This window comes from Periophthalmus magnuspinnatus, chromosome 5, assembly GCF_009829125.3.
Source record: "Periophthalmus magnuspinnatus isolate fPerMag1 chromosome 5, fPerMag1.2.pri, whole genome shotgun sequence".
Classification (NCBI taxonomy): domain Eukaryota; kingdom Metazoa; phylum Chordata; class Actinopteri; order Gobiiformes; family Gobiidae; genus Periophthalmus; species Periophthalmus magnuspinnatus.
The window spans coordinates 33,216,396-33,241,028 of NC_047130.1; the positions used below are offsets into that span (position 1 = coordinate 33,216,396).

At 36.6% G+C, this 24,633-nt stretch overlaps 1 protein-coding gene across 1 annotated transcript; it reads left to right on the forward strand.

Annotated features, from left to right (window-relative positions):
• Positions 1–5,544: 5,544 nt before the first annotated feature.
• Positions 5,545–23,007, forward strand: LOC117371513 (immunoglobulin-like and fibronectin type III domain-containing protein 1). The gene is made up of 24 exons (XM_055221885.1): positions 5,545–5,570; positions 7,458–7,540; positions 9,319–9,441; positions 9,623–9,762; positions 10,031–10,130; positions 10,211–10,237; positions 10,311–10,353; positions 10,430–10,625; positions 11,236–11,349; positions 11,427–11,589; positions 11,659–11,931; positions 12,396–12,605; positions 12,674–12,798; positions 13,833–13,974; positions 14,065–14,358; positions 15,252–15,551; positions 17,479–17,655; positions 17,716–17,844; positions 18,269–18,577; positions 18,751–18,836; positions 18,923–19,115; positions 21,001–21,297; positions 22,438–22,764; positions 22,851–23,007. Exons 2-24 carry the CDS (start codon positions 7,504–7,506, stop codon positions 22,853–22,855), a joined length of 3,810 nt encoding a protein of 1,269 aa, XP_055077860.1. The 5' UTR covers positions 5,545–5,570; positions 7,458–7,503; the 3' UTR covers positions 22,856–23,007.
• Positions 23,008–24,633: the final 1,626 nt, after the last annotated feature.

Here is a 24,633-nt window from a genome sequence, read left to right on the forward strand (position 1 = left end):
ATTTTGCTGGAAAATACAAGTGTCTTTTGAACGGTTACTAGCATGCAGTAAAAATAAAATATCTAATTGTTAGATTTTGTTTAAAATGCCACAAAATAAAGATTTGTGTACATTTTTGTCTATTTACATGTGGTGATTTTTGACAATTTTCCCAACACAGTGTATCTGTAAAGGCAAACACATGTTCTAAATTAAGAAGAGTCTGTGGAGGAGATTAAAAATTAATTTAATTTGCATTATTTGCTGTATCTCACTATGAAATCATCATTGCCCAGAATAAAATATAAGTATAGTAATATATAAATAAGTATTAAGTACAACTGAAACTTACTATGATGTATAGAAGGCTGTGCAATTAATCACAACTATTACTCCAAATAATTACAAAAAATGTGTAAAAATAAATAAAATAAATAAATAAGATTATTTCCTGAAACTTATGAGAGTTAACTCTCCCTTTCAAACTTCATCTAATCTACAGTGCCTTTCAGAAAATGACTTACAAAATATTTTAGAATAATGAGTCTATACATTGCTTTAAGTTGAAGGAAAAAGAAAGCATGAAAATTACATGAAAAAGATACATTAGTGTGAGAAACATGAACTTTAAAATTGAACCAATAACTTTTGACAGTACACAATTACTTTTAATATTATTTACATAACTGGTCAGCACATATTGCACTGAGGAGTCTTGGGAGACAGGCTCCATACATATTCGGTATACCTTCCATGGGCTATAAAAAAAGCAGATTCCACTTACTATAATTTCCATCACACATGAAGAGCCGCTAACCACAGCTCCTCATCTCCATCAGCAGCATTATTATCACTGGCCCAACATCAGGGAACTATCACCTTGAGTGACATTTCCAGGCCTCAGCTGCCTTCTCGTTTGTGCCAGGGGTTTCTACCATTGCCTGGAGGTACAGCACTGACAGACAGACATGCACTATATGAGGGTAAGGTGGAAGGGGAGAGCATGAAATCTATGGTTATTCTCAAAGCACTGACAGAGGTGGGGTGCACTTCATTGCATGTACTCAAATACATTCACTTGAGTAACTTTCATTGAATTTGCACTCCTTGGAGTAGGGCTATAGTCCTTTAGTTGTTTAGTTGATAAATTGGTGGATGGTGTCTTAGTCGACCAAAATTTTTATTAGTCAAATATTCATTTTATTTAGATTATAAGGATTATAGCTGAAGATTTGGTGATTTTTGGTAAATGTATGGTATATGTATGGTATATGTGAAACAATAGATTAAACTCATGATTCACAAGCTTGATCTGTCTTTATATAAATATATTGTTTCCTAGTACTTTTTTCTACATAAATAGTGTTTGTTTGTTTTTTTGCATGAATTCCCATGTAGGTGTAGTCTTAGGAGTACAGCTTGGGTCATATACATTAAATATTCTTGAGAGCTTTTGCCAAGCCCCCTTTTTAGTCAACTAATCGATTGGCAGAACTTGTCTTTAGTGTTTATTTGAGGGCACTCTGCACTGCACTCCTATACTCCCCCCAGAGACCTGAGGTCAGCTGACCAGCTCCTGCTGGTTGCGCTGGTTGCACTTTGCCATGTCTGATCTTTTGCAAAATCAGAGGTGGCAGAGCCTTTTCTGTGGCAGTGTTCAGAGTATGGAACAGCCTCCCTCTGTTTGTCAGATTCTCCATGTCTTTAATGCAGTTTAAGACTAGACTGAAAACCCACCTCTTCTCCCTGACATTTGATACTAGCAAGACAGTATATCTTAGTGTTTGATTGTACTTTTCATATCTATCATGCTACCTGTATATGTTATTTATATTTATTTATTTTTTATGTGAAACACTTTGATCAGCTGAAGTTTTTTTTGTTTGTTTGTTGTTTTTTTTTACTGAATTGAAGTAGTCGACCAGGAATTTCTTTAGTCGACTACAACTCTTGAACTTGTGTACTATATTTTACAGTGCTGTAATCATAAGTAAAAGTTTTAATAATAATACAAATAATGAATTAGTCTTACATAATGCTTTTCCTGACACTCATTCCACAGTAAGCTATTTTTTGTAGCCGCAGCTGCCCTGGGGTAGAATGAATGAAGCAAGGCTGCCAGTCTCCCCTCTAAGCACCATCAATCATTGAATCATTGAGATTTGGCCACATGTATGATTACTTTTCCAACGTGAGAAAGGAAACAAAGCTTTTTGTCAATAATGTTAAATGTTTTGAACATTTTCTTGTACCAGTCCTTCAGATATCATTTAGTTTTGTTCTCACTTTTGTGGTCTAAATACCAGATATTATGCATTACAATGTTTTGTACTTCTGATAACCATTAACTTCAAATTGTAAATCAGATGTTACTTCCAGATTGTTACTCTAACAGTTTCCCAAATACTTTACATTTACATCAGTTCCTTTGATGAATAATTGCTCTTAGTTTAAAGTAAAGGTAGTTTATTAATATATATATATATATATATATATATAACTCCGCTAAGCACTAAGACAGCTTTTAAGTGCACACAGCAGAAACAGTGTTATCCATAGAGACAGTAAACAAGGAGTGGGCTGGTACAAGGCCATGGTCAGTGGGAGCACGTCAGAGGTGTCAATGATTGCGTTAATAACAGCCTGTACCATGGCACCAGACTGTCTGACATACACACAATACCAAGATTATTTTTACCCTACAGAACAGAGAAAAACAAAGTGATGGTAGAAGTGTTAGAACTGCTTCCATTGAACTTAAGTAAGGCTGCTTTAAGTTCACGGAAAAAGAAGGTATCCAAATTATATTAAAAGGCGAGATGAATGTGTGAAACATGGACAGTAAAACTGCTAATGCTATGACTGCCGCTGTCAGTTAAGTACAATAATTGTTCAGGCTCAAAGCTCATATGGCATGCAATGAAATTTGTACTGCCAGTAAAGCTATCTCCATTTATGGATGCTAATATTGATTTCATGAACATAAACAAAACAATCAATACCATTTAACACAAAAAAATACCCTAATTATTCCCCTAAAGTCTGAACTCTGTTCCAAACCTCATGCTTTTACTGACAGATGATGGACAGAAGCTCTCAGCATATAAATGATTAGAAATTATTGAATCTTCTTTAATTGCCCAGCCTTAAATGACCAATTGTTTGGATATATTTAGATTTGAATGCAAGCATGCTCCTCCCTCTCACGATAGACAGGAGGAAGACATGATTGTCTTGGATGATTTGTGTACAGTCCTGGCACTTTTACACACAACTTTCTTTAAAAATAGCTTGTGTGGATTATCAGTTATGCCCTATGATGAAGACAGTTACAAAAATAGTGTTGGTTGTTTATATGGGCTCTGGTCCTGTCTCTTTCCAGAATACTGTAAAATCTTATAGAGGATAGGATTTCTGATCTGTTCCCATTTCATAAGCCCTGACACCTGCTTCAGTCTAGCAGCCCAGACTAGATTGTACTGTCAACAAGGTGCAAACCCCACAAGTGTCCCTCATCACGCCAATGACACTCCACTTTTTACCCGCTTCTCTGTGCTTTAAGATCAGCTCTACTGGTTGACCTGTTTTTCTCTGACTCTTCCCAAACCATTGAGTATAGATCCTATTGTTTTAAAAGTAAATTAAAGTTGTTCTATCTAAGTTTTCAGAACAACTGTCTCCATGAATATGTTATTCCTTTTCCTGGAATGTTTTACAGTGTAGCATTAGACTTAGACAAGTAGGTGACATCACTTTTTTCAAGGGTGTCCAAAAAACCTACAATTTATTAGATGCAACATAGATAAATATAATGTCATACTTTGAAGCATTCCAGGCAAAGCAATAACATATCCCTCGCGTCTGGAAACTCTCCAGAAAAGTTGTATACTGCATCTTAACTTGCACAGGAACAGCAAACTAGTTGGTTATGTGGTTCAAAATATCAATGCACATTACACCAAACTGCAGTTCAATTTGTGTTTTTACTAACACTATATTCGTAATTTATAATTATAACTTTTCATATACTTCCTTTGGCATTTACGCCGTACATGTCTCCAGTGTAGCAGAAATGTTATTAGATTTCCAAAAATATCAGACACTGACAGGAGGTAAATGATCTACAAGATCACCTTTGCTATTTAGAAAGTAACTGCAATAAAGATGGCTAAACTCAAGTTTAATGTAATTCATGAACTGAAAGTGAAGGTTTTGTATAAAAAGCTCTGTATAACACTATGAGCATGCCGATGGATATAAAATCAATAAATAATAATACAAAATAAATATTGGAGGTGTCAATAAAAAGGTAAAAAGGTAATGCAACATGTTAGACACATTCAAACTGGTTTAACACAAGATCAAAAGCAGATACAAAAAGGGGCTTTTTCTATTTATTTCTTAATTTATCCAAACTTTCCACAGTCCAAAATATTTGTTTTAACAATTTTGAAGCATTACTTTATCACCTACAGAAAAAGCACTTTGAATGCAGAAATCATGATATTTGCAGGCCATGTTGTGTGCAACCTTATTTTCACTGATGTAGACATCAAACTAAGGGCTTCTGATTGTATCAATCGACTGCATTTACAACATAAATCACATACAAAAAAAACTCAATATCAGTACTTGACATTTTTGCTTTGAGGAATCTACACAAAATCCAGAACTGTTCCAGTAGAGTACATATTCATTTGCTAGTGGTACAGATGTACCAACATGTTGAGGATGTAAAGAGCTTACCTCCAGGTCAGAGATCTCTTGTCGTTATGTGTCAGCCTTCCTTTATGAGGTCGAGGTGACTATTCAAACTGCCGAGATAATTCGTGCTAGTTTAACCTCTGACAATGTCAACTCAAAAAGACGCTGCAGGCTATGAGTGCCACACGTCACTCCATCACAAGCCACTATCTTTTTATAATGCCACGAGTTCAGCCAGTGCTGTCGGCATGTTGAGAGAAACTTTGTCCACTAATTGGAACGGCCAATGCATCATGAAGTTGAGATTGTTTTACTGAATAAAAGCTCTCATATGAGTTATTATGAGTCTATAAAGTCTGCAGCAGTGTCATCATATTACCAACGCTGATATGTAGCTGCCAGTAGATTGCATTTTGGTTTAAACTTAACTTTGACTAAATGGTACCTTATAAATCTTAATGTCATTGCTATAAAAAAGTTGCATTTATGTCAGATGTTGTTTATATAAGCTAAATTGAGGCCACAATACTTCCTTTTTAACTCATAATGGAAAATAATACGTCTCACTTTTGCTGGTGACTTCATATTGTCAACACTGAAGGAACAACCGGTCAGATGCATCCCAATAGCAGATTGAATGATGGGTCATAATGTATTTCCAGTTCTGCGTGCAAAGTGATCGCTTTCATGGGGAAGTAAGAGGAACCTTCAACCTTTACCACTGACTGAGTATGGATTTTTACCAACCATATCCCTCCCATGTAAGGGTTCTGATCCACTCCCAAATTTTTATCACCGAACAAAAAGGGGAGTCTCCTTTTTCACATATCAGATAGATACAGCAAAGAACTCAGGAAGGATTGCTGAATATAAACTGGGGAAGGTTGGTAAGTATCCAATTTTTACTCATCATTTTTTGGATTAAAATGTTTTTAATGTTCTGGAAATATTTTGTACATCAAAAATAAATAGCATGTAATTCAGTAATGTGATAATAGCAGAAAGCAAGTATGTCAGATCTTTCAGGCTTGTTTTAGTGTGGCATGACTTAGCAAGATGTTCAACTGTGTTCCAATTCATCAGTATATCTCGCCGGGATACAAGAACAGAAAAAGAAAAATGAGTGTAGTCTATTCTCTGTTTTTAATCCTGTTGATGCAAAGTTTTCGACAGACAATGTGACCTGCCCGGTGGGTCCTAATGGCTAATCAGCAGCACTTCAAAGTCTCCACCTGAACTCTCAGCTGGAGATACTCAAAGAAATTTTAGTAATTGTAGCTTTTGCATTTTATTACCTCAACTAAAAATGAATGGGCACGTCAGTTATCCAAAAAAAAAAAAAAAAAAAAAAGTCTCCTATTTAGTCCAACTTTAAATTCCAAGTCTAAATCTTATGTGGCCATCTACTTAATACTCCATTATGTTGTTTCATGTAATCATGGGTTTTAGTTTCCACATTATATGCGCCATTTGGAGGACTTGAGAACCACTGAAAACATATAATATAATGTGATTAATTATTTATTGTTATGGCAATGGGATTGAAAATGTACAGGAACCATAGAAATCAATAATTAATCAAGCAATTTACCAAGTTTAGTATCTGTCACAATAATTTATTAAGACCTTTCAGTAAATAAATAACTGTTTTGGCTCAAATTAATTACGCATATCTTTTCTTTCACTAGTGAGGGTGATTATTCTTATTGTTTTTAAGCAGTGCAACATTAAAAAAAAATTGAGCAGTAAAGGGTATGGAATAATAAGCATCTTATTATAGAAACTAATAAATAGGGTTTCTAAATGAAAAAAAAAAAAAAAGTTCACTGGGATTATCCTGCTTTAAGTTTATAATGGCAGTGGCATAAAGTAGTCTTTAATATATTTATTTATGTTTATCAATTATTGTGTCAGGCCTTGGCCAAAAATACACAATTGATATTACTGAAATGGATGCCTGAGGAAAGACAAAGCATCTTAGTAGGATAAGCATCCTTGAGGCAGTCTGATGCTGAGACACAGACTCTGGCTATGTTTGGAACTCATTTCAGTTATATGGCCGGCCATGCTATCTGACTCCAGCAGCAGTTGGGCAGAGTCAGCCATAGGTGGGATTTCACATTTCTCATTTACAGTGTTCCAGCAGGGCAACTGTCTTCACAAGCTCCCTACCCCCTCCTAACCTCACCCCCAACTCCTCCTGACAGGCTGATGTCATCAGGCCACACCGGAGTGGGTATCAGAGTTCAGTTTCTTTCAGCCTTTTCAGCCTTGAACCTGAAAATAGGTTTCCTGCTTCTCATGACCCCAGCAACAAAAATGGGTCAAACTGAGTGAAGTTGCTAACCAATTTCAAGGCGTTTCTCCATAGAATTTAAATTTCTCTATTACATAGATACTATATTGTTAGAATTTTGTATTTATTTATTGTATTTATTTATTTATTTTTATTTATTTTTATTTTTATTTATTTTATTTTTTTGTGGTATGTGGTATTTTCAGTAAACTATGTCTAGCAAACACTATGTATTAATTTGAGGTCCAATTTTAATTATAATAGGGAATACAATGTTTTTACATAATTTCTCTATTTTCTCATTATAGCTTATGCATAATACTCACACTCATACTTTTCTCACATTTGTTTAAATATCTTGCATCTATTTTTGAACCCTGCCCCTAAGTTTAGGAACTTTTAATTTGAATTCCGCAATTAGCACAAGCTATGTGTTTTACTTGTTTAACATATTTTTAACCGTCTCACTTTTATACAGTATAAGGAGAATACTTTTCATATTGTGACATTCAACTGCTGAAAACATGAGTTCAAATCAGGATCCTCCAGGTAAACCACCAGGTAAACCTTTTATTTATTGTATGTTTGGCCTTTGACTAGACACTAAAATGGTATTAACTATCCATTAGAACCAGACAACTACAACATATGTTATTCACCTCTATGGGCCAATACATCCACCTTTTTATTTTTATTTCTAAACACTTGGGGCTCATGATGGTTTATGAAAGTGCTATCAGTTTTGCACACTGGTACACATTAGTCTTAAAGATGTCCTGAGGTCTGCCTGGTCCAAAAGCAGCAGAATTTTAGGACCAATTGGTATGCATGAGCTAACATCTGACTGTCTCCACACACATGGATTAGGTGTGAATCATCCTTCAGGAACAAGGTTAAAAGTACTCTCTGCATTTAGAAAAGAGCCCAGCCGTCCCCAGATAAATCGTACATACACTCTTTATGCACATATTAAACCTCGCCTTTAACTTGCTGAGTGTCTGCAGAAGAGTAACCAAAGGAATAACTGATACTGCAAAAAAAAGGCAAAACAATATTTATCTCAGCATATTATATAAGAATGCCCTCAGAGTGAAATAGCTGTTACCCAAAGTCGTCAAGGCCCTAGCTTTGAGCAAACAAACACACCAAATGCAATTAACTTATGCAGTATAAGACTCACTACTGGTGAAAATGACTTTACTTTTCTTTTAAATATGTTTATGTTGAATAACTCATAGAAAAGGATGACATCATAGCAGAGATAGAGAATGTGATTTGTTGCCCCACTACTTGTGTGTTATGAAGTATTATCACACGGCAGTTATCCATTGGAATTCTCACTGACCATAGTACAATATTCTATAAATTACAGAACAAAGTCTATACAGATTACAGCAAAGTACAATTTTAACATAATTGCTGTTATTATTGTCTAACACATTAATTGAATAGTGCCATACAATAGACACCCTTTGATCACTTACTATGATTTCTAACCAAGAGTAATTTGCCCTTTCTATATTAGCATGGCGGAGTCAGAGCATGAACCAAACCTGAGTCACTATGCAAGGCAAATGCAAGGCACAGCTAAGTGACCGACAGATGGGCAGCTGTGATCTGCCATTTCGACAGGTGCCAAATGAACTAGCATCTAAACACGTCTGAGTCATCTGTCAGTGGGATCCCTGGAAGTGTGTGTCATTGTCATTACTCCCACCAGTAATGGTGGGATATAAATATCTTAAGATGATTTAAACATTAAAGACCGGGAGAAAATACTGCAAGGCCATTGTAGTGTGGTCTATAAATAAAATCAAGCGGTGTGGTCGCAAGACAAACAAAAATTACAAGGAAATGTCGACCCCCGGTGGACTTTCATGTAACTACAAAAAAATATCTGGACATTATACCACATCCACTCTCTGGCTTTGATTGGCCTAAATTGAGATATCTGCAGATTGCAGTTTTAATAACTGAATTAAATGTATTTAAACAGTTTAATTAATCAGATCTATTATGGTGGAAAAAATATGTAAAACTGTACTAAAATTATGTTAAACAAGGAGTACTTACTTTCATAGCAGTACAAGTACTCAGAATTGAGTCATTTTTATTAATTTAACTGCCTTAAATCACTCATTTACAGTAATGTTAGCATAAATAATTACCTTCTGCCACTGTTGATCAGTGGTATAGACCGAGATCAAATTATATTCAAAATATTATTGTATGTATGTATTAGGGGATGAAAAGTTTCCTACAAAAGCAAAAACATAACAGTATTTAAATAACATAAATGACACGCTCCTCAAATTAACATTAAATATTTTCCTTCTCAGTGGCTATAAAGAAGAGGTCGAAGGTGCCTGGTGTGATGGTTACACAGTTTGTTGAGATTGTCCCTATAGGAAAGACAACTCCAGACTTCACTAGAAAACCCATGCCTTTAACCATACAACAAGGTAAGAAGTGATGTTGGTGAATAAGGATTGTTCTAAAACATGTTTGCAAACTGCTTTCCTTAACACGCATAAATAATAATAATAATAATAATTATTATTATTATTATTATTATTATTATTATTATTATTATTATTATTGTTGTTGTTGTTATTATTATTAATTTATTTTATTTTTTTGTAGGAAAAAAGGCAGTTTTTAAAGCAATGGTTAGTGGAATGCCAGCACCAACAGTCACCTGGACAAGAAACAAATGTGAGATGAATGATCCAGAGAAGTACAAAATCAAACTGGATCAAAGATCTAAAGAGTATATTCTAGAGGTGAAAATTACAAACCAAAAAAAACACGCACACACACTCACGTGATGAAATTCTAAAATGGTGAAATGCTAGTTTATATATATATATATATATATATATATATATATATATATATATATATATATATATATATATATATATATATATATATATATATATATATATATATATATATATATATATATATATATATATATATATATATATATATATATATATATATATATATATATATATATATAAAATATATATTATATTTATTTACTAGATACCAGATGTACAGCCTGAGCAAAGTGACACATACAAATGCACTGTCACCAATGTATTTGGTGAAGCCATCAGTACTGCTATTCTAAATATAATCCCAGGTAAGACACAGTCATACAGTGCATATGCCGGATGTGTCGTTACCACATATTTTCAAAGCTTGATGTGTTTATGTTTCCAGTTAAAGCCAAGAAAAAGGGTGACAATGGTATGGAACACCATTAATAACAGCATATTAATTGTTGCCTGGTAAACTATTTAAAAATGCTATTTACTTTCAGATGATCAGGGACCAAATGATTTCCGTTCAATGCTGAAGAAAACGTAAGACAACAGACTTTTTCCACTGTGTGTCATTATAAAGCCTTGTAGACCCAATAACCTTGCTTGCATTTGTCAGAGTCGTTACGACCAGAAAGAAACAGCTCCCACCACCCAAAGAGGGAGAGATTGATCCCAAGCTTCTGGAGCTGCTCCTCTGTGCCCCAAAGAAAGATTATGAGAAAATCTGCTTTGACTTTGGTGTCACCGACTTCCGCTGGATGCTCAAGAGACTCAAACAACTGAAAAAAGAAAGAGAGGAAGAGCAGGCCAAGGTACTGTGCAATGCAGGTACACATCTTGGTTTAAAAGAAGAACTGACAAAATACTGTGTGGCTGTTGTGTATGCAGTTTTAATATATAAATTTACTTATCAGAATCAGAATCAGAATCAGAAGACTTTTATTGCCATAGTCTGTGAACACAGTTCACAAACTAGGAACTTGATACGGTGAAAAAGTGCAACATAAACACACTGAATAAATACAAATACAAATACAAATAAGGGCATGCACAAAGTTAAAAAGATATGCTTAAAAAAAAATATCTTTTTAACTTTGTGCATGCCCTTATTTGTATTATGTATTTTTATTTGTATTTGTATTTGTATTATGGTTGGCACTCTCGCCTGATAACATTGCATGTACTCCTTCTGTCTGAGTGGGTTTTTTCGGGCATCTTACTTCAATCAACCCAAAACATGTGCAATAAGCTAATTCTTCAGCTAGGTACTCCTCATCAAGACTCGTTGAAGAATGGGTGAATTGCAATTAATTAAAAAAAAAATCTTATCTGATTATCTTAGAGTCCTTTTCTGTCAGACAGAGCATTCAATTTCACAGCTCATTTACATGGAAAGCAACAGTACTATAATAATGTTTGAAGGTTGTGGAGGCGCTGGATGAGGTCAAACAAATTGAAGTGAAACCCAATGGGAAAGCTGAATTTAGTGTTGATATGAAGCTGTGGGATCCCAACAGTGCAATTAACTTATATAAGGTAAGATCATAGACTCCAAAAGAAATAACGAAAACAGGATTATATTATGAAAATCAATCGGTATCTTGTCTCAAAAGGATGGAGTTTTGATCCCATACAGCGATGATGAAAACGCAAAGCACTGTTTGAAGAGAGATGGGACAAAGTATGTTTTCAGCATCAAAGATCTGAAGCCAGAAGATGCAGGATTCTATCAGCTCGATGTGGAAGATGCAAATGTCCTTACAACAGACTTTAAAGGTAAAATCCCACTATATACATAATAACACTAGAATGTAGAACAATAAAACTATTCCTTCTTGTGTGTAGTCCCAGCTGTGGAGTTTGAAGCGCAGCTCAAAGATGTGAAGGCCGTTGAAAGCGAGGACGCCGTCTTTCAATGTGTCCTTTCCACACCTCTGAACAGAATCACTTGGTCGTCAGAGAAGGGTTCCCTTGACAATGAGGACAAATATGAGATCACTGTGTCAGAAGACATGCTAACTCACACGCTCAAAGTGAAAAACTGTGACCTTAAAGATACTGGGGCCTACTATGCAATCGCTGGGATAACATCAAGTAAAGCATCTCTCACAGTTGAAGGTGGGGCATCTTTGACTTGAAATGCTAAGTTTTTGATTTGACATTTTATATTGTGTATTTTATGCACCTGAATTTTAAACGTGAAAAGACTTAAATGCTACCAAATGCAATGTCCAAAATATTAATAAAACAATGATAGCTTAATTTAAAGGAAGAAAAGGGATATCTATGGGCATCTGTGTCAGAGCTGGTACAAAAATCATTGTGGGTCCTCCTAGTCTATAATATAAAACTGAGAATTTTTGATAAGTAAAGCACATAGGTAGAAAAGGGTAGCTTCTGACTAGTTAAGCCCATAGAGTTCAACTTAAAAAAAAGCAACAAAAGAAATGTATAGGTGGTTCATAACAATACACAACCAACTTTAATCTGAGCTGTACCTAAAGCTAGAGTTTAAGATAAAAATACTATAACAACCAAATGTTTCTGTTAAAAACACTCTAACAAACCAACTATTCCTACAGCTGATCCAAATGCTAAAAAAGGGGACAAATCAGGAAAGGATCTGTCTAATTCAGCCGGGTTACAGAAAGAAGATGCAGACACAGATGGAGATACGAAGGATGGGGGAGGTGCAGAAACAGGTGAAGATGGATCCGGAGGAAAAACTGATGACGACGACAAGACAAAGAAGAAGCAGAAAAATGTCCCACTGGTTCCAGACACGACAATAAGTAAACTAAACCCCATTATAACTAACTGAGCTGGTACTTTGAAATTAACTTGTGAATTTGTGTTGCAGACCGAGATGTTCAATTTGTAAGTGGATTGTCTGATACGAAAGCTAATGTTGGAGAAAGAGTGGAGTTTTCCTGTAAACTCAGCAGTGATACAGCTGTGGGGAAGTGGTACAAAAATGGAAAACTGGTAAGGATCTGATTATTGTAAATGGAAGAACTTCATTTGTAGAGTTGGCTAGTTACTAGATGCTCCTGGCAGTTAGTTTTAAATAATTTTTTGATCACGTGTTGACGGTTCAATATTCTATCTTATCCATTGATAAAAACACAGTTAACATTAATAGGCTATGAAAATATACTTTCTTTTAGCATTCTTCCTGGTCAAAAAACTAAGCACACATTGCATCCATTGCACTACACGTTAGGGCTGTAACTAACAATTTTTTAAAAAGTTGACTAGGCAGCGATTATTTTTGTCAATTCATCAACTGGTCAAATGATTATTTTCTGTGGCTTGGAGGTTTATTTAATCAGTTAAAACTAACTGGGACACATTCATGTGGCTTATTTTAGTACAGTAAATTACAGTGGTCCCTTGCTATATCGCGGTTCACCATTTGCGGCCTCGCTCTTTCGCTGATTTTTTTTTTTTTTTTTTGCAATTTTGCATGCTTTTTTACAGTCTATGATTGTGCATTGTGTTCTGCGTCCTGATTGGCTAAGGGACTGCAGGCCATTGTCAGTCAATGTCCATGGTGCTGTGTCTCCTGTACAGTACAGATTGCATTCAGCCAAATTTATGTAAATGTTTGATCACAGTGTGACTCGGAAGTGCTGTATGTTTGCAAGTTTTCTCCATGACAAAACCCACAATGTCAATGAAACCATCTGCACCGACAGATTTCAGAAATGCTTTGGACCTCTGTGGATACTGCTGGAGCAGAGGCATACGTGAACCACAAATTTAAAGCGATCATTGAGGAAGGGGGATATAATATGCAGAGGTTTGAACTTTGAGAGTGTTTAAACAAGAGAGAAATGTGAGAAAATGTTAATGCCTGCCCGAGAAAAGTGTGTAAAGTGTGTGGTGAGGGGTTTTACACGGATTTTGCCTATTGTGGGTTATTTTTAGAATATAACCTCCGCGACAAACAAGGGACCACTGTAATCGTTGCAACCCTATAGCTATACAGATTGATTTTCTTTCTTCCTTTTTTCAAGCTAACTGAAGAGGATGGAGTAACCATTATTAAAGATGGGGCATGTCACAGGTTGATTATAAACTGTTGCAGTAAAGAAGATGCTGCTGTGTACCGTTTTGAAGCCGAGGGTCGAAAATCAGAGGCCACACTCACTGTTGAAGGTCTCAACAACATGACCTTCAAATTGCATTCTTAATAGCTTTAATCATTGTATAATTCTTTATTTTATCTATTGTCCATATCACTTATAGATCCACCAAAAGTTGACTTGGATGCTTTAGGTAAATTCTCCCAACCTGTTATAATAAAAGCAGGAGAAACTGCAGAATGGAAACTGCCTTTTTCTGGCGGGGTTCCTATTGCTGTCCAGTGGTTCAAAAAGGATGACGAGCTTTTTCCAGGCCTAAATGTGAAGATTGAAACATCCGATACAAAGAGCCAACTGCGTCTTACAAAGTGCCAACGAAAAGACAGCGGAGAGGTCAAAATCAGACTGAAAAATGAGTATGGAACTTTTGAAGCAACCTCAAAACTCATAGTTCTAGGTAGGTATTTAGAGATGTCATATGAGGTTAGGGTTATTGTTAGAAAAAACATAATAATTGTATGGTTATTCGCGCTTATTGACACCATGGCCAAACATTTTTTGAAATTCTTGATTCACTTTTATTCACATACACAATGTGAATAAAAGTGAATCTTGCTGAAATTGAACTTAATGAATGAAAAAGTGCAGCTGATGTGGCATAAACAAACAGCTACACTGCCTGGCCAAAAAAAAGTCGGCACCTGGATTTAACTAAGCAAATAGGTATGAGCCTTCTCCAGTTGGTCAGGTCTAGGTTCAGCAACAGTATGTGCTCAAAGAATAAGGTCAACTGACACCTGAATATACTGAATGACAAGGTTATTCCATAAATAGATTTTTTCTTCCCTGATGGCACGGACAATTTCCAAGATGACAATGCCAGGATTCATGGGGCCCAATTTGTGAAAGAGTAGTTCAGAGAGCATGAGACATTATTTTCACACATAGATTGGCCACCACAGCGAGAAACTTTGGGATGTTCTAGAGAAGGCTTTGCGTAGTGGTCAGACTCCATCATCATCAATGCAAGATCCTGGTGAAAAAATAATGCTTTCACTGGGTGAAAATAAATCAAATATTAGAGTGTATGATGTTTTTTTTGGGTGATGATTTTTATTTTTATTTTTTTGCCAGACAGTGTATAAAAGCACTTAACAGGTTCTATTGTTATGCAGTGTTACCCTTTAAAAGTTATGCATTTAACAATTAGTTATTCTTGCTTCAAAAATTGTACTGTGATATGAAATTATTGATAATCAACAGTTATCAAATATTTGGAAAAATCCTATATGTATAATAAATGTGCACATTACAGTAGCAAACTCCGCTGATTGTTCCTTGTTCTTCCAGATAAGCCAACCCCACCTCAGGGGCCTGTCGACATTATGGAAAGTGCTGTAACATCTGTCGAATTTAAATGGAAGCCGCCAAAAGACAACGGTGGCTGTCCCATCATAAGCTACATGATTGAGCGTCAACAAGTAGGACGCAATAAATGGACTAATCTGGGTGAATTTTCTGGCGACAATCCAAGTTACAAGGATTCTGACGTGGATCCAGGAAGGAGGTATTGTTACCGCATCCGAGCCAAGAACGCAGAAGGCATAAGTGATTACCTGCAGACGCAGGACATAGCAGCTGGTGTTCTACGTGAGTAATTAAGTTAATGTGCCTAATTAGCTGTGTTTTATTGTAACGCTTAATTTAGCAACCAACAGTCATATTTGTACCCAAAACATTGGATCCTACTTAAACTGTATTAAGGATAAATCCTAAAAGTAAAAGTGTAAGGTCTTTGTGCTAGTCCCAAATCAAGCTAAATAGATAAGCCTGTGTAGACCCTCAGTCGTCCAGGTCTGATCCATATCAAAAGACGTAGTTCAAATCTGTCAACTGGACAAATCGTTGTAGGAGTGAAGACGTTTCGCTGCTCATCCAAGCTGCTTCTTCAGTTCTGGTCAGAATGCTGGTGGCCACTTCCTTATATCTATCTGAGGGGAGGGGCTAACCACACTGAAACTGTATACAGCTATTGTTTCCAGTTTCAGCTGACACTAGCCTATTCAGCTCTTAACAACCCTGCTATTATTCTCATTGTTCTGGGTCTGAGGATGGTGTTATAGATGGGGAGAGATTATGTCTCAGACCCCCATTCCTGTTTAAGGAAGGATTCTCTTTCCTAACAAAAATAGCTTCTTTAACTTCCCTCTCAAACCATTTCTTTTCTCTGGCTAAGATCTGAACTTCACTATCTTCAAAGGCAAGGCAAGGCAAGTTTATTTGTATAGCACAATTCGTACACAAGGTAATTCAAAGTGCTTTACAGAATAAGAAAGACATTCAAATCACACAAATCAAAACATAAATAATCACCCAATCTGCAACTCTCTCACCCACTCCTTTGCACCCTTTAAAAACTCTCTCTCGCACTCTTTAAACACTGTCTTGCTCAGTTTAAGAACTGTCCCATGACTTTATAAAAAACTTTCCTGTCACTTCTCAAATACTTTCCTGTCACTTTACTATGTCTAATAAAAGTCCATCAGTCCATGTTGGACTGGTTAGTGTCTTTGAGATGGAGATGCACAGAGGACTGGGGTCCAGAGGAACTCTCACGTTGGTGTTGGTTCATCCTCTTATGGAGTAGCTGTTTATTTTCTCCAATGTAACACTCACTGCACTCGTGACCACACTGAATGGAGTAGACTACATTACTTTGTTTATTTCCAGTTTAGAGGAAACTTCTACAGGCAAATCCACGGCTGTGCCATGGGGTCACTGGTCTTTCCTATTATGGCTAAGTTATACTGTATATGAACAGGGGGCTTTGGCCTCATTTCCAGGCACACACTGACACACACATTGAATCAAAAATCTAAATTCAGGATCTGGAGCCTTTTACTGCTTTTACCGCCCCCCCTTCTATAACTCCATTCTCAGACCCAGAAGAATGAGAACAATAACAGGGTCGTTAAGGGCTCACTAAGGTAGTCTCAGCTGAAACTAGAAACAATAGCTGTTTATAGTTTCAGTGTGGTTAGCCCCTCCCCTAGATAGATATAAGGAAGTGGCCACCGACATTCTGACCAGAACTGAAGAGGCCGCTTGGATGAGCAGCGAAACGTCTTCACTCTGACAACGATTTGTCCAGTTGACAGGTCTAAATAGAGAAGGTTTACCGGGAAGGCCACCTGGAGAGGCCAAATAAATGCAAACTCTAGCATATTTAGGAGGCAGATTATTTACCCAAAGAAGACAAACCACATTTAGCTACATTTTGTATAGTGGCCTAGAAATAGCCTAAATATAAAATGCAAATCAATATAGCCAAATTATCAACTGTATAGTTGAGGAAATACTCAATTTGTAAACCCTTATGCAATCTTACAATGATGAAGAATATGCAAAAGTCTTAGCTGTAATGGAAAAATAATATGTTAAAATAGTGTACATCATAAATGATACATCTTAAACTTTGTAAATAGACCATTTTTTATACTAACTACTTTCTCATGAACAAGTACAAAATAGCAAATGTCATAAAAACTGTATGTTGCTAAAACTGTTGATGCAATAGGTTACCCTGGAGCACCATCAGCACCTAAAGTGATCAGTGCTTTTAAAGACTGCATTAATCTAACCTGGTGTCCCCCTTGTGACACGGGAGGAACCAAAATAGTGGGATACAATCTGGAAAAGAAAAAGAAGGGCACCAATTACTGGAGTCTCGTGAACCAGGGAGGGCCCATTAAAGGTACATTTAAAACAAGACAAGTCTTATGGTCATTGTAATACAGTATTTCTGTTTTTATAGATACAAAGTTCTCAGTCAAAGATGTCATTGAGGGAGCAGCATATGAATTTAGGGTCTCGGCCATCAACCTCTCTGGGGCTGGAGACCCAAGTATCCCGTGTGAGACAGTGTACGCAAGGGACCCTATGAGTAAGTTCAAAGGTGCATTATCTAACTTTTCTGGTGGGGGGTGGACAACCTGTTCGTCTCCATGGAGATTACTTTTTCGTTGAATGGTAATAGTATGACATTGCACTTATACAATTCCAATGACGCAAGCAAGTGACACCACCAGGCAAAGTTACCCGTAGCATTTGTAAAGAGGTGATCCCTCTCACAATAAGAATGCATATTTGTCAAGGTATTATTTAGCAATAGAAAATACATGTAATTGAATAAATGCATGATTGATAAGTTTAATGCTTAACTGTGGAAGATGAGCAAAGTAATAACACTGAAACATTGAGATGGTAGGTCTCCACCAGAAAAGTTACATAATGCACAAATAAAGTTTAAATATGTCTTATCAATGCATTAAAAAAAACAAAAAAACAATTCATTACTTTCATTTCAGAACCACCAGGCAAAGTAACCGACCTAAAACTAACATCGTCCAGCTACACGACCTTCTCTCTGGCCTGGACAAAACCAAAAGAAATCAAAGAGGTGCAAGATGAAGCCTTGGGGTACTATATGGAAATCAGACCAATAGAAAGCCTTGACTGGACCCGATGTAATAGTACCCCAATTACTCTAACTTCTTACACAGTGCTTGGCTTGAAGGCAATGGCCGCATACTGGATCAGAGTAATTGCCACTAATTATGGAGGTGATGGAGAACCTCAGGGCTTCGACAACTACTTCATTGCCATGCCTCCTTCTGGTAAAGAGAAACTACAATCCGAACAAAAAAACATCTGCAAACCATCACAGGGACATTTCATCACATATTTAAGTTTTAATAAGTTGAACACAAATCAAAAAACATTTTACAACTCAGAAAAGACTATCAACAATGAGCTTTTATGTAGTGTAATGTTTTGTTCTTTTTCACAGTAAGACCAAAGTTCAACGATCGCAACATGAAGACCTTTATGGTGGTGAGACTTGGATATACTGTTCGGCTCAACATCCGCTTTGAGGTACTTACCCTGTATAAAGTATACAGCAAACTGAAAGATAAATATACATTCAGAGTACTTATGTCTGCTGTTTATCTTGTGTACAGGCCTCTCCTCTGCCAGAGATCACCTGGCTTAAAGATGGCCTGCCACTGGGCAAGCACGTGACTGTGACCAACTCAGACAAAGGCTCTCAGCTGCTTATTCCAACCTCAGAGCGGACAGATTCTGGCATTTACACAATCACCATCAGGAACATAGTGGGACATGAAAGCTTCAGTGTGGAAGTTCGAGTTACAGGTCAGTAACTCCTTAAAATGGCACTGTATGCAGATAACCCTATTATGAGTATTAGGTTAAATTGAACAAATTCTTTACTTTTGAAATAGAAAAATCTATTAAAAAGACTGGCCTACAAGTCTAAACATTTTCTAGAACTGTATAAAAACTGTGTCACAACTTTTTTTTATAAAGTGACAAAAATACACTTTGTCATTAGGTAAATTTATGTAATCCTACAATAAAATATTAGAAATAACACCAGGTATTCATTTGAGTATCAATTTACACCTGAATACCAAGCACAGTCTAAACCTATAGTAAAAGAAACAAATAGCACATTAAAAAGCATACCGTATTTTCCAGACAATAAGTCGTCCTTGTTTTTCATAGTTTGGCTGGGAGTGCGACATGCGACTTATATGTGAAATTATTAAAATATAGAATTTCACATCTTCGTTATTGTCACGCTGACAATGGCACAAGAGCAGTCTAACCTTGTTTTACCAGTATGGAAGCCATCTACTTCCGGGGGGGGGGCTTCACCTACTTCCAGAGCAGGGGGAGTTGTTCAAAAGCACCACAGAGGATGAAGAATTCAATGAATTTAGTGATTTGGAGTGAGATTGAGAGTAAACTTGTGAGCCTGTTTTTTATGCTTTAGTTATCTGATTGACTGTTAATATCTTACGTTAACATAACAGACACATATTCAGTTCGCTGTCTATGCAGTTCACTTGTTTGACCACTAGTTTGACCGCTGTTGTGTTTGTAATACCTGTAAAAAAGATGTATTTGACTCGTTTTCTTTTATACATTTCATATTTGATTTCCCCTTATTTATTTCCCCTTCATTTATAAGACCATAAAGGTGATAATCTTTCATTTGGAACCAGGGGTGAAACTCTCAGTTTGGTCTGGGGGGGACAATAAATTGATGAAATTTAGAACTATCTGAAGGGCGCTGTAACAATACCTCATCATAAATTCAATAACTATGTAATTATGATGAGGCTATTATTATAATATTTGTTTTCTCCTTATAGCGAAATAAGGACAATAACAAAGACAGTGCTGCGGAGCACATTCTTTTGTTTTGATAATTTTAAGATTTCACTCTGAGGTTCCTTGAGCGAAGGAGGATGATTATGGCATTTTACGTGAACTCATTTGGCTACATCTTTCCACATATGCGCTCCACGTGGATATATATACTACATCACATTACAAGAAGTTTTTTAGCGGAGTTTGGTTTATATTATGTGTTTGGTTTCAACTTTACGTTCAGAAGCTGCAGACTGTGTCTGAATGTGGATATTATTAAGCACAACACTTGAGACACTGTAAAAGTCTGGAGACACTGTTTCTTCAACTCTTATGTTACCAGTAAGAAAATACACTGCATTTTTGGCACTTGGTGCAGATGTTAAAACCCAATGTCTACAACATGAGTGGTGCCATTTCTTGGTGCCATTTCTTGGTGCAGGATGCAGTTGTGACTTGTGTTGTGACCTCCACTGCTGTTAATTCAGTTGGCAGCATTTGATGTTTTATCTCAGAACACCCTGGTCACACTGACTGTCCAGCATCTTACAAGTTCCTAGCAAAATGTCTGTTCTTGGTCTCAAATTTTGTAAAATAAATTTCCAAAAATGTAACTTATAGTCCAGTGCGATTTATGTATATATTTTTTCTTCATTATTATGCATTTTTGCACTGATGCGACTTATACTCTAGAGCGACATATAGTCCAGAAAATACGGTACATTTATTTTCTTGCAGACACAGCATTTGCAACTACAATTATGTAACCCCTTTTTTTTAATCTTATAGGACCATTACGATGGCAGTATTCTCTAGATACTAATTCAATGCAAAAAAAAAAAAAAATCTGTCTGTTTCCTAGACGACCCAAAGCCTCCAGGGGCAGTGGAGCTGATTCAGAACACCCCCGGCACTGTGACCCTGTGCTGGACCCCCTCCCCAGATGAGAAGAGAGACGACCGACTGCACTACATGGTGTCCAAGAGAGACTCCTTCAAACGCACATGGAGGACTGTGGCTGACAACCTCTACAATAACAGGCTCACAGTGGTCAACATCGTGCCTGGAAGAGAGTACAACTTCAGGGTTTTTGCCAAAAATGACATGGGACTTTCAGTGCCCTGTAATGCCCCACCATTTCAGACCAAAAAAGAAAAAGGTATGTGTAAAAAAAAAACATATATATATATATATATATATATATATATATATATATATATATATATATATATATATATATATATATATATATATATATATATATATATATATATACACATATATAAAAAAGCCTACAGTCTACATTTGGTAGAGCTTTTCACAAGCTTGTACATAATGCTGTCACATTGTATTTACTAGTTAGACAGTGAATCAAATATTGTCTATGTTTTAATGCAATTAGTTTAGCATCATTTGGAAATCTGCACTTTACTTATATTACATTTTAGAAATATTAGCTTTCTGCTTGCATTAAAGCAGTCCAGAATATAAACTGACATATATATATATATATTTAACTATTGCACAATAGATCCAGAGCTTTTCCTCTTTTTGCTCTAGAATTTGAATAGCATGTGTAAATGGCAAGACAAGTTTCCTTGTATAGCACAATGTGTACAAGTAATTCAAAGTGCTTTATAGAATAAGAAAGATAACAAATAAAAATAAAAATAATCATCATAAAATGAACATTGAAACAGAAGAGTGCAGAATAAAAATATTCAGTCATAAGCACAGCTAAACAGAACCATTTTGAGCCTGGATTTAAACATTGTCAAAGGCCTGTCTCACATCTTCAGGTTTTTAAAACTCAAACACTGAGTCCCCATGTTTAGTCCTGACTCTGGGCACCAGCAGGAGACCAATCCCTGAGGTCCTTAGAATGTGAAATGGTTCATATGGCACCAACATGTCGAAGATGTGCTTTGGTGAAGAGATTTGTACACAAGCAGAGCTGCTTTAAAGTATATTTTCTGAGCCAGTGCAGAGACCTGAGCACAGAATGTATGTGTTCGTACTTCCTGGTCCTAGTCAGGACCGGAGCATTCTGGATGTACTGCAGCTGTCTTAACACTTGTTTGGAGAGGCCAGTGAGCCGGCCGTTACAATATTCTAACCTACTGGAGACAAACACATGGATAAGTCTCTCCAAGTCTGATTTAAACAGCATACTTTTGATTTTTGCAATGTTTTTTTTTTTTTTTATCTTGATGTGATTAATTGTATTGAACAATGTATTGAACAATTTAGATGTTTTCACAGTACTTATTAAATCTTGATTTATTTTTCTGACCAACAGAGAAAGTGACAGTGAAAATCCCAGAACCAGTTTCTCTGGATCTCCAGTGTCCCCCTTCGATCATTGTCCCACTGAAGATGCGCACAGCTCCACGGGGCTATGAGTGCTGCATGAGCTGTGCGGTAAAGGGCAACCCCACTCCAAGAGTCACTTGGTACAGAAATAACCTGAGCCTCAACACCAACCCAAACTACCACATCACCAACGTGTGTGGGGTCTGCTCCCTGCTCATCCTGCGGGTGGGGGCCAAGGACTGCGGGGAGTACAAAGTGGTTCTGGAGAACAAACTAGGTGTGGTTGAGAGCTCCATGACACTCAGTGTCAGAGGTATAGTAATGCGGTTTTTATTTTTGACAAGTTTTGATAGTGTGATTTTCAGTATACAGATATAATGAAAATGTGTTTATTTACAGAATGAGAAGATGAATGGATAATGCAGAGGATGCGTAACAAGAAAAAATACTGTAGACTATAGACTTGAATGTGTTTTAGTCTGGGTGCTTTCAAAGTAAAAAGACAAAGGTAAAATGTGTATGTAGTCCTCTACAGGCCTGCTTTATGTCATCATGCAAAAGTTAATCCAAGTACAAGTCTGTCCAGAAAGCACATAATAAATAAATGCAATCCTTATCTGCTGCCAGTAGATGGTGCATCTCTACTCATACAAGCCTTCAGTACACATGAGTATGTGGGTAGCTAATCCTGAGTAGATTGAAAAACATCCACAGCTATTGTATTTTGACAATGCCATATGCTATAACTATAAAGTTAAATGTTCACCTTTTTGACAAAAAACAACTGTACGGCCAAAAGGAGTAGTGAGGGATTTTACCACTATATGGTTATATGGTTTTGCACTTTTGAGAAAGGAAATACTATTATTAGCTGTTACACAGTGCCTTTTTAGAGACCTGGTAAACAATGCTGCTGTCAGAGCCATGTGTCCACAAGCACACACATACACACTTGGGTTTCCATGCTTTTTGGGGACATTACATACATTTAACTGACCCTTAACCATAATTAATACCAGCCAAACGTTAAACTTAAGGCAAGGCAAGTTTATTTGCATAGCACAATTTGTACACAAAGTAATTCAAAGTGCTTTACAGAATAAGAAAGACCATAAAATCATAATACAACAAATCAAAACATAAATAATCACAAATGTCATGATAAAATGTACATTAAAGGAGAAAAGTGCAGAATAAAAAACTTCCAGTCATATGCACAGCTAAACAGAACAGTTTTGAGCTTGGATTTAACATTGTCAAAGTAGAGGCCTATATCACATATTCAGGAAGACTGTTCTGGGTTTTAGCTGCATAAAACTTAAACGCTGATCCCCCTATGTTTAGTCCTGACTCTGGGCACCAGCAGAAGGCCTGTCCCTGAAGTCCTCAGACCTTCAGGGATGTTAGTGCCATAAGTGTTCATATGGCATTAACATATCAAAGATGTACTTAGGTGCTAGACCATGTAGAGACTTGTACACAAATAGAGCTGCTTTAAAGTCTATTCTCTGAGCCACAGGAGCCAGCAACACTCTGGATGTACTGCGGCTGTTTTAACATTCGTTTGGAGAGGCCAGTGAGCAGGCCATTACAGTAGTCTAACCTACTGGAGACAAATGCATGGATAAGTCTCTCGAAGTCTAGTTTTGACAGTATACCATTGATTTTTACAGTGTTTTTAGATGGTAAAAAGCTACAGATGTTATTGAATTGATAACATCTGAGGCCATTATTACCCCTAGATTTCTAACCTGATTTAATGGGTTTAGAGAGAGAGACTGGTGGTGACCGCTGACACTTTCTCTGTTTTTGTGGGCAAAAGACTAAGACTTGTCTGAGTTTAGCTGGAGAAAGTTGTTTTGCATCTACACACTGATCTGTTGGATGCGGTGGCAGAGTGAATCCACTGGTCCATATTCACCTGCTGCAGTGAGACATAGATCTGAGTGTCATCTGCATAGTTGTGGTAGGACACATTATTGCTGTGTATTAATTGACCTAGTGACAGCATGTAGATTGAACGACAGGGATCCCAGAATTGACCCCCATGGCATCTCATAGGTCAGGGACATTTTATCTAAAACACATTTTTCCATTTCAACAAAGCGCTCCCTGTTTTTTAGATAGGACTTGAAGCAGTTTAGTGCTTGCTTGTATCAGTGTTCAGGTGGATGTCATTTGT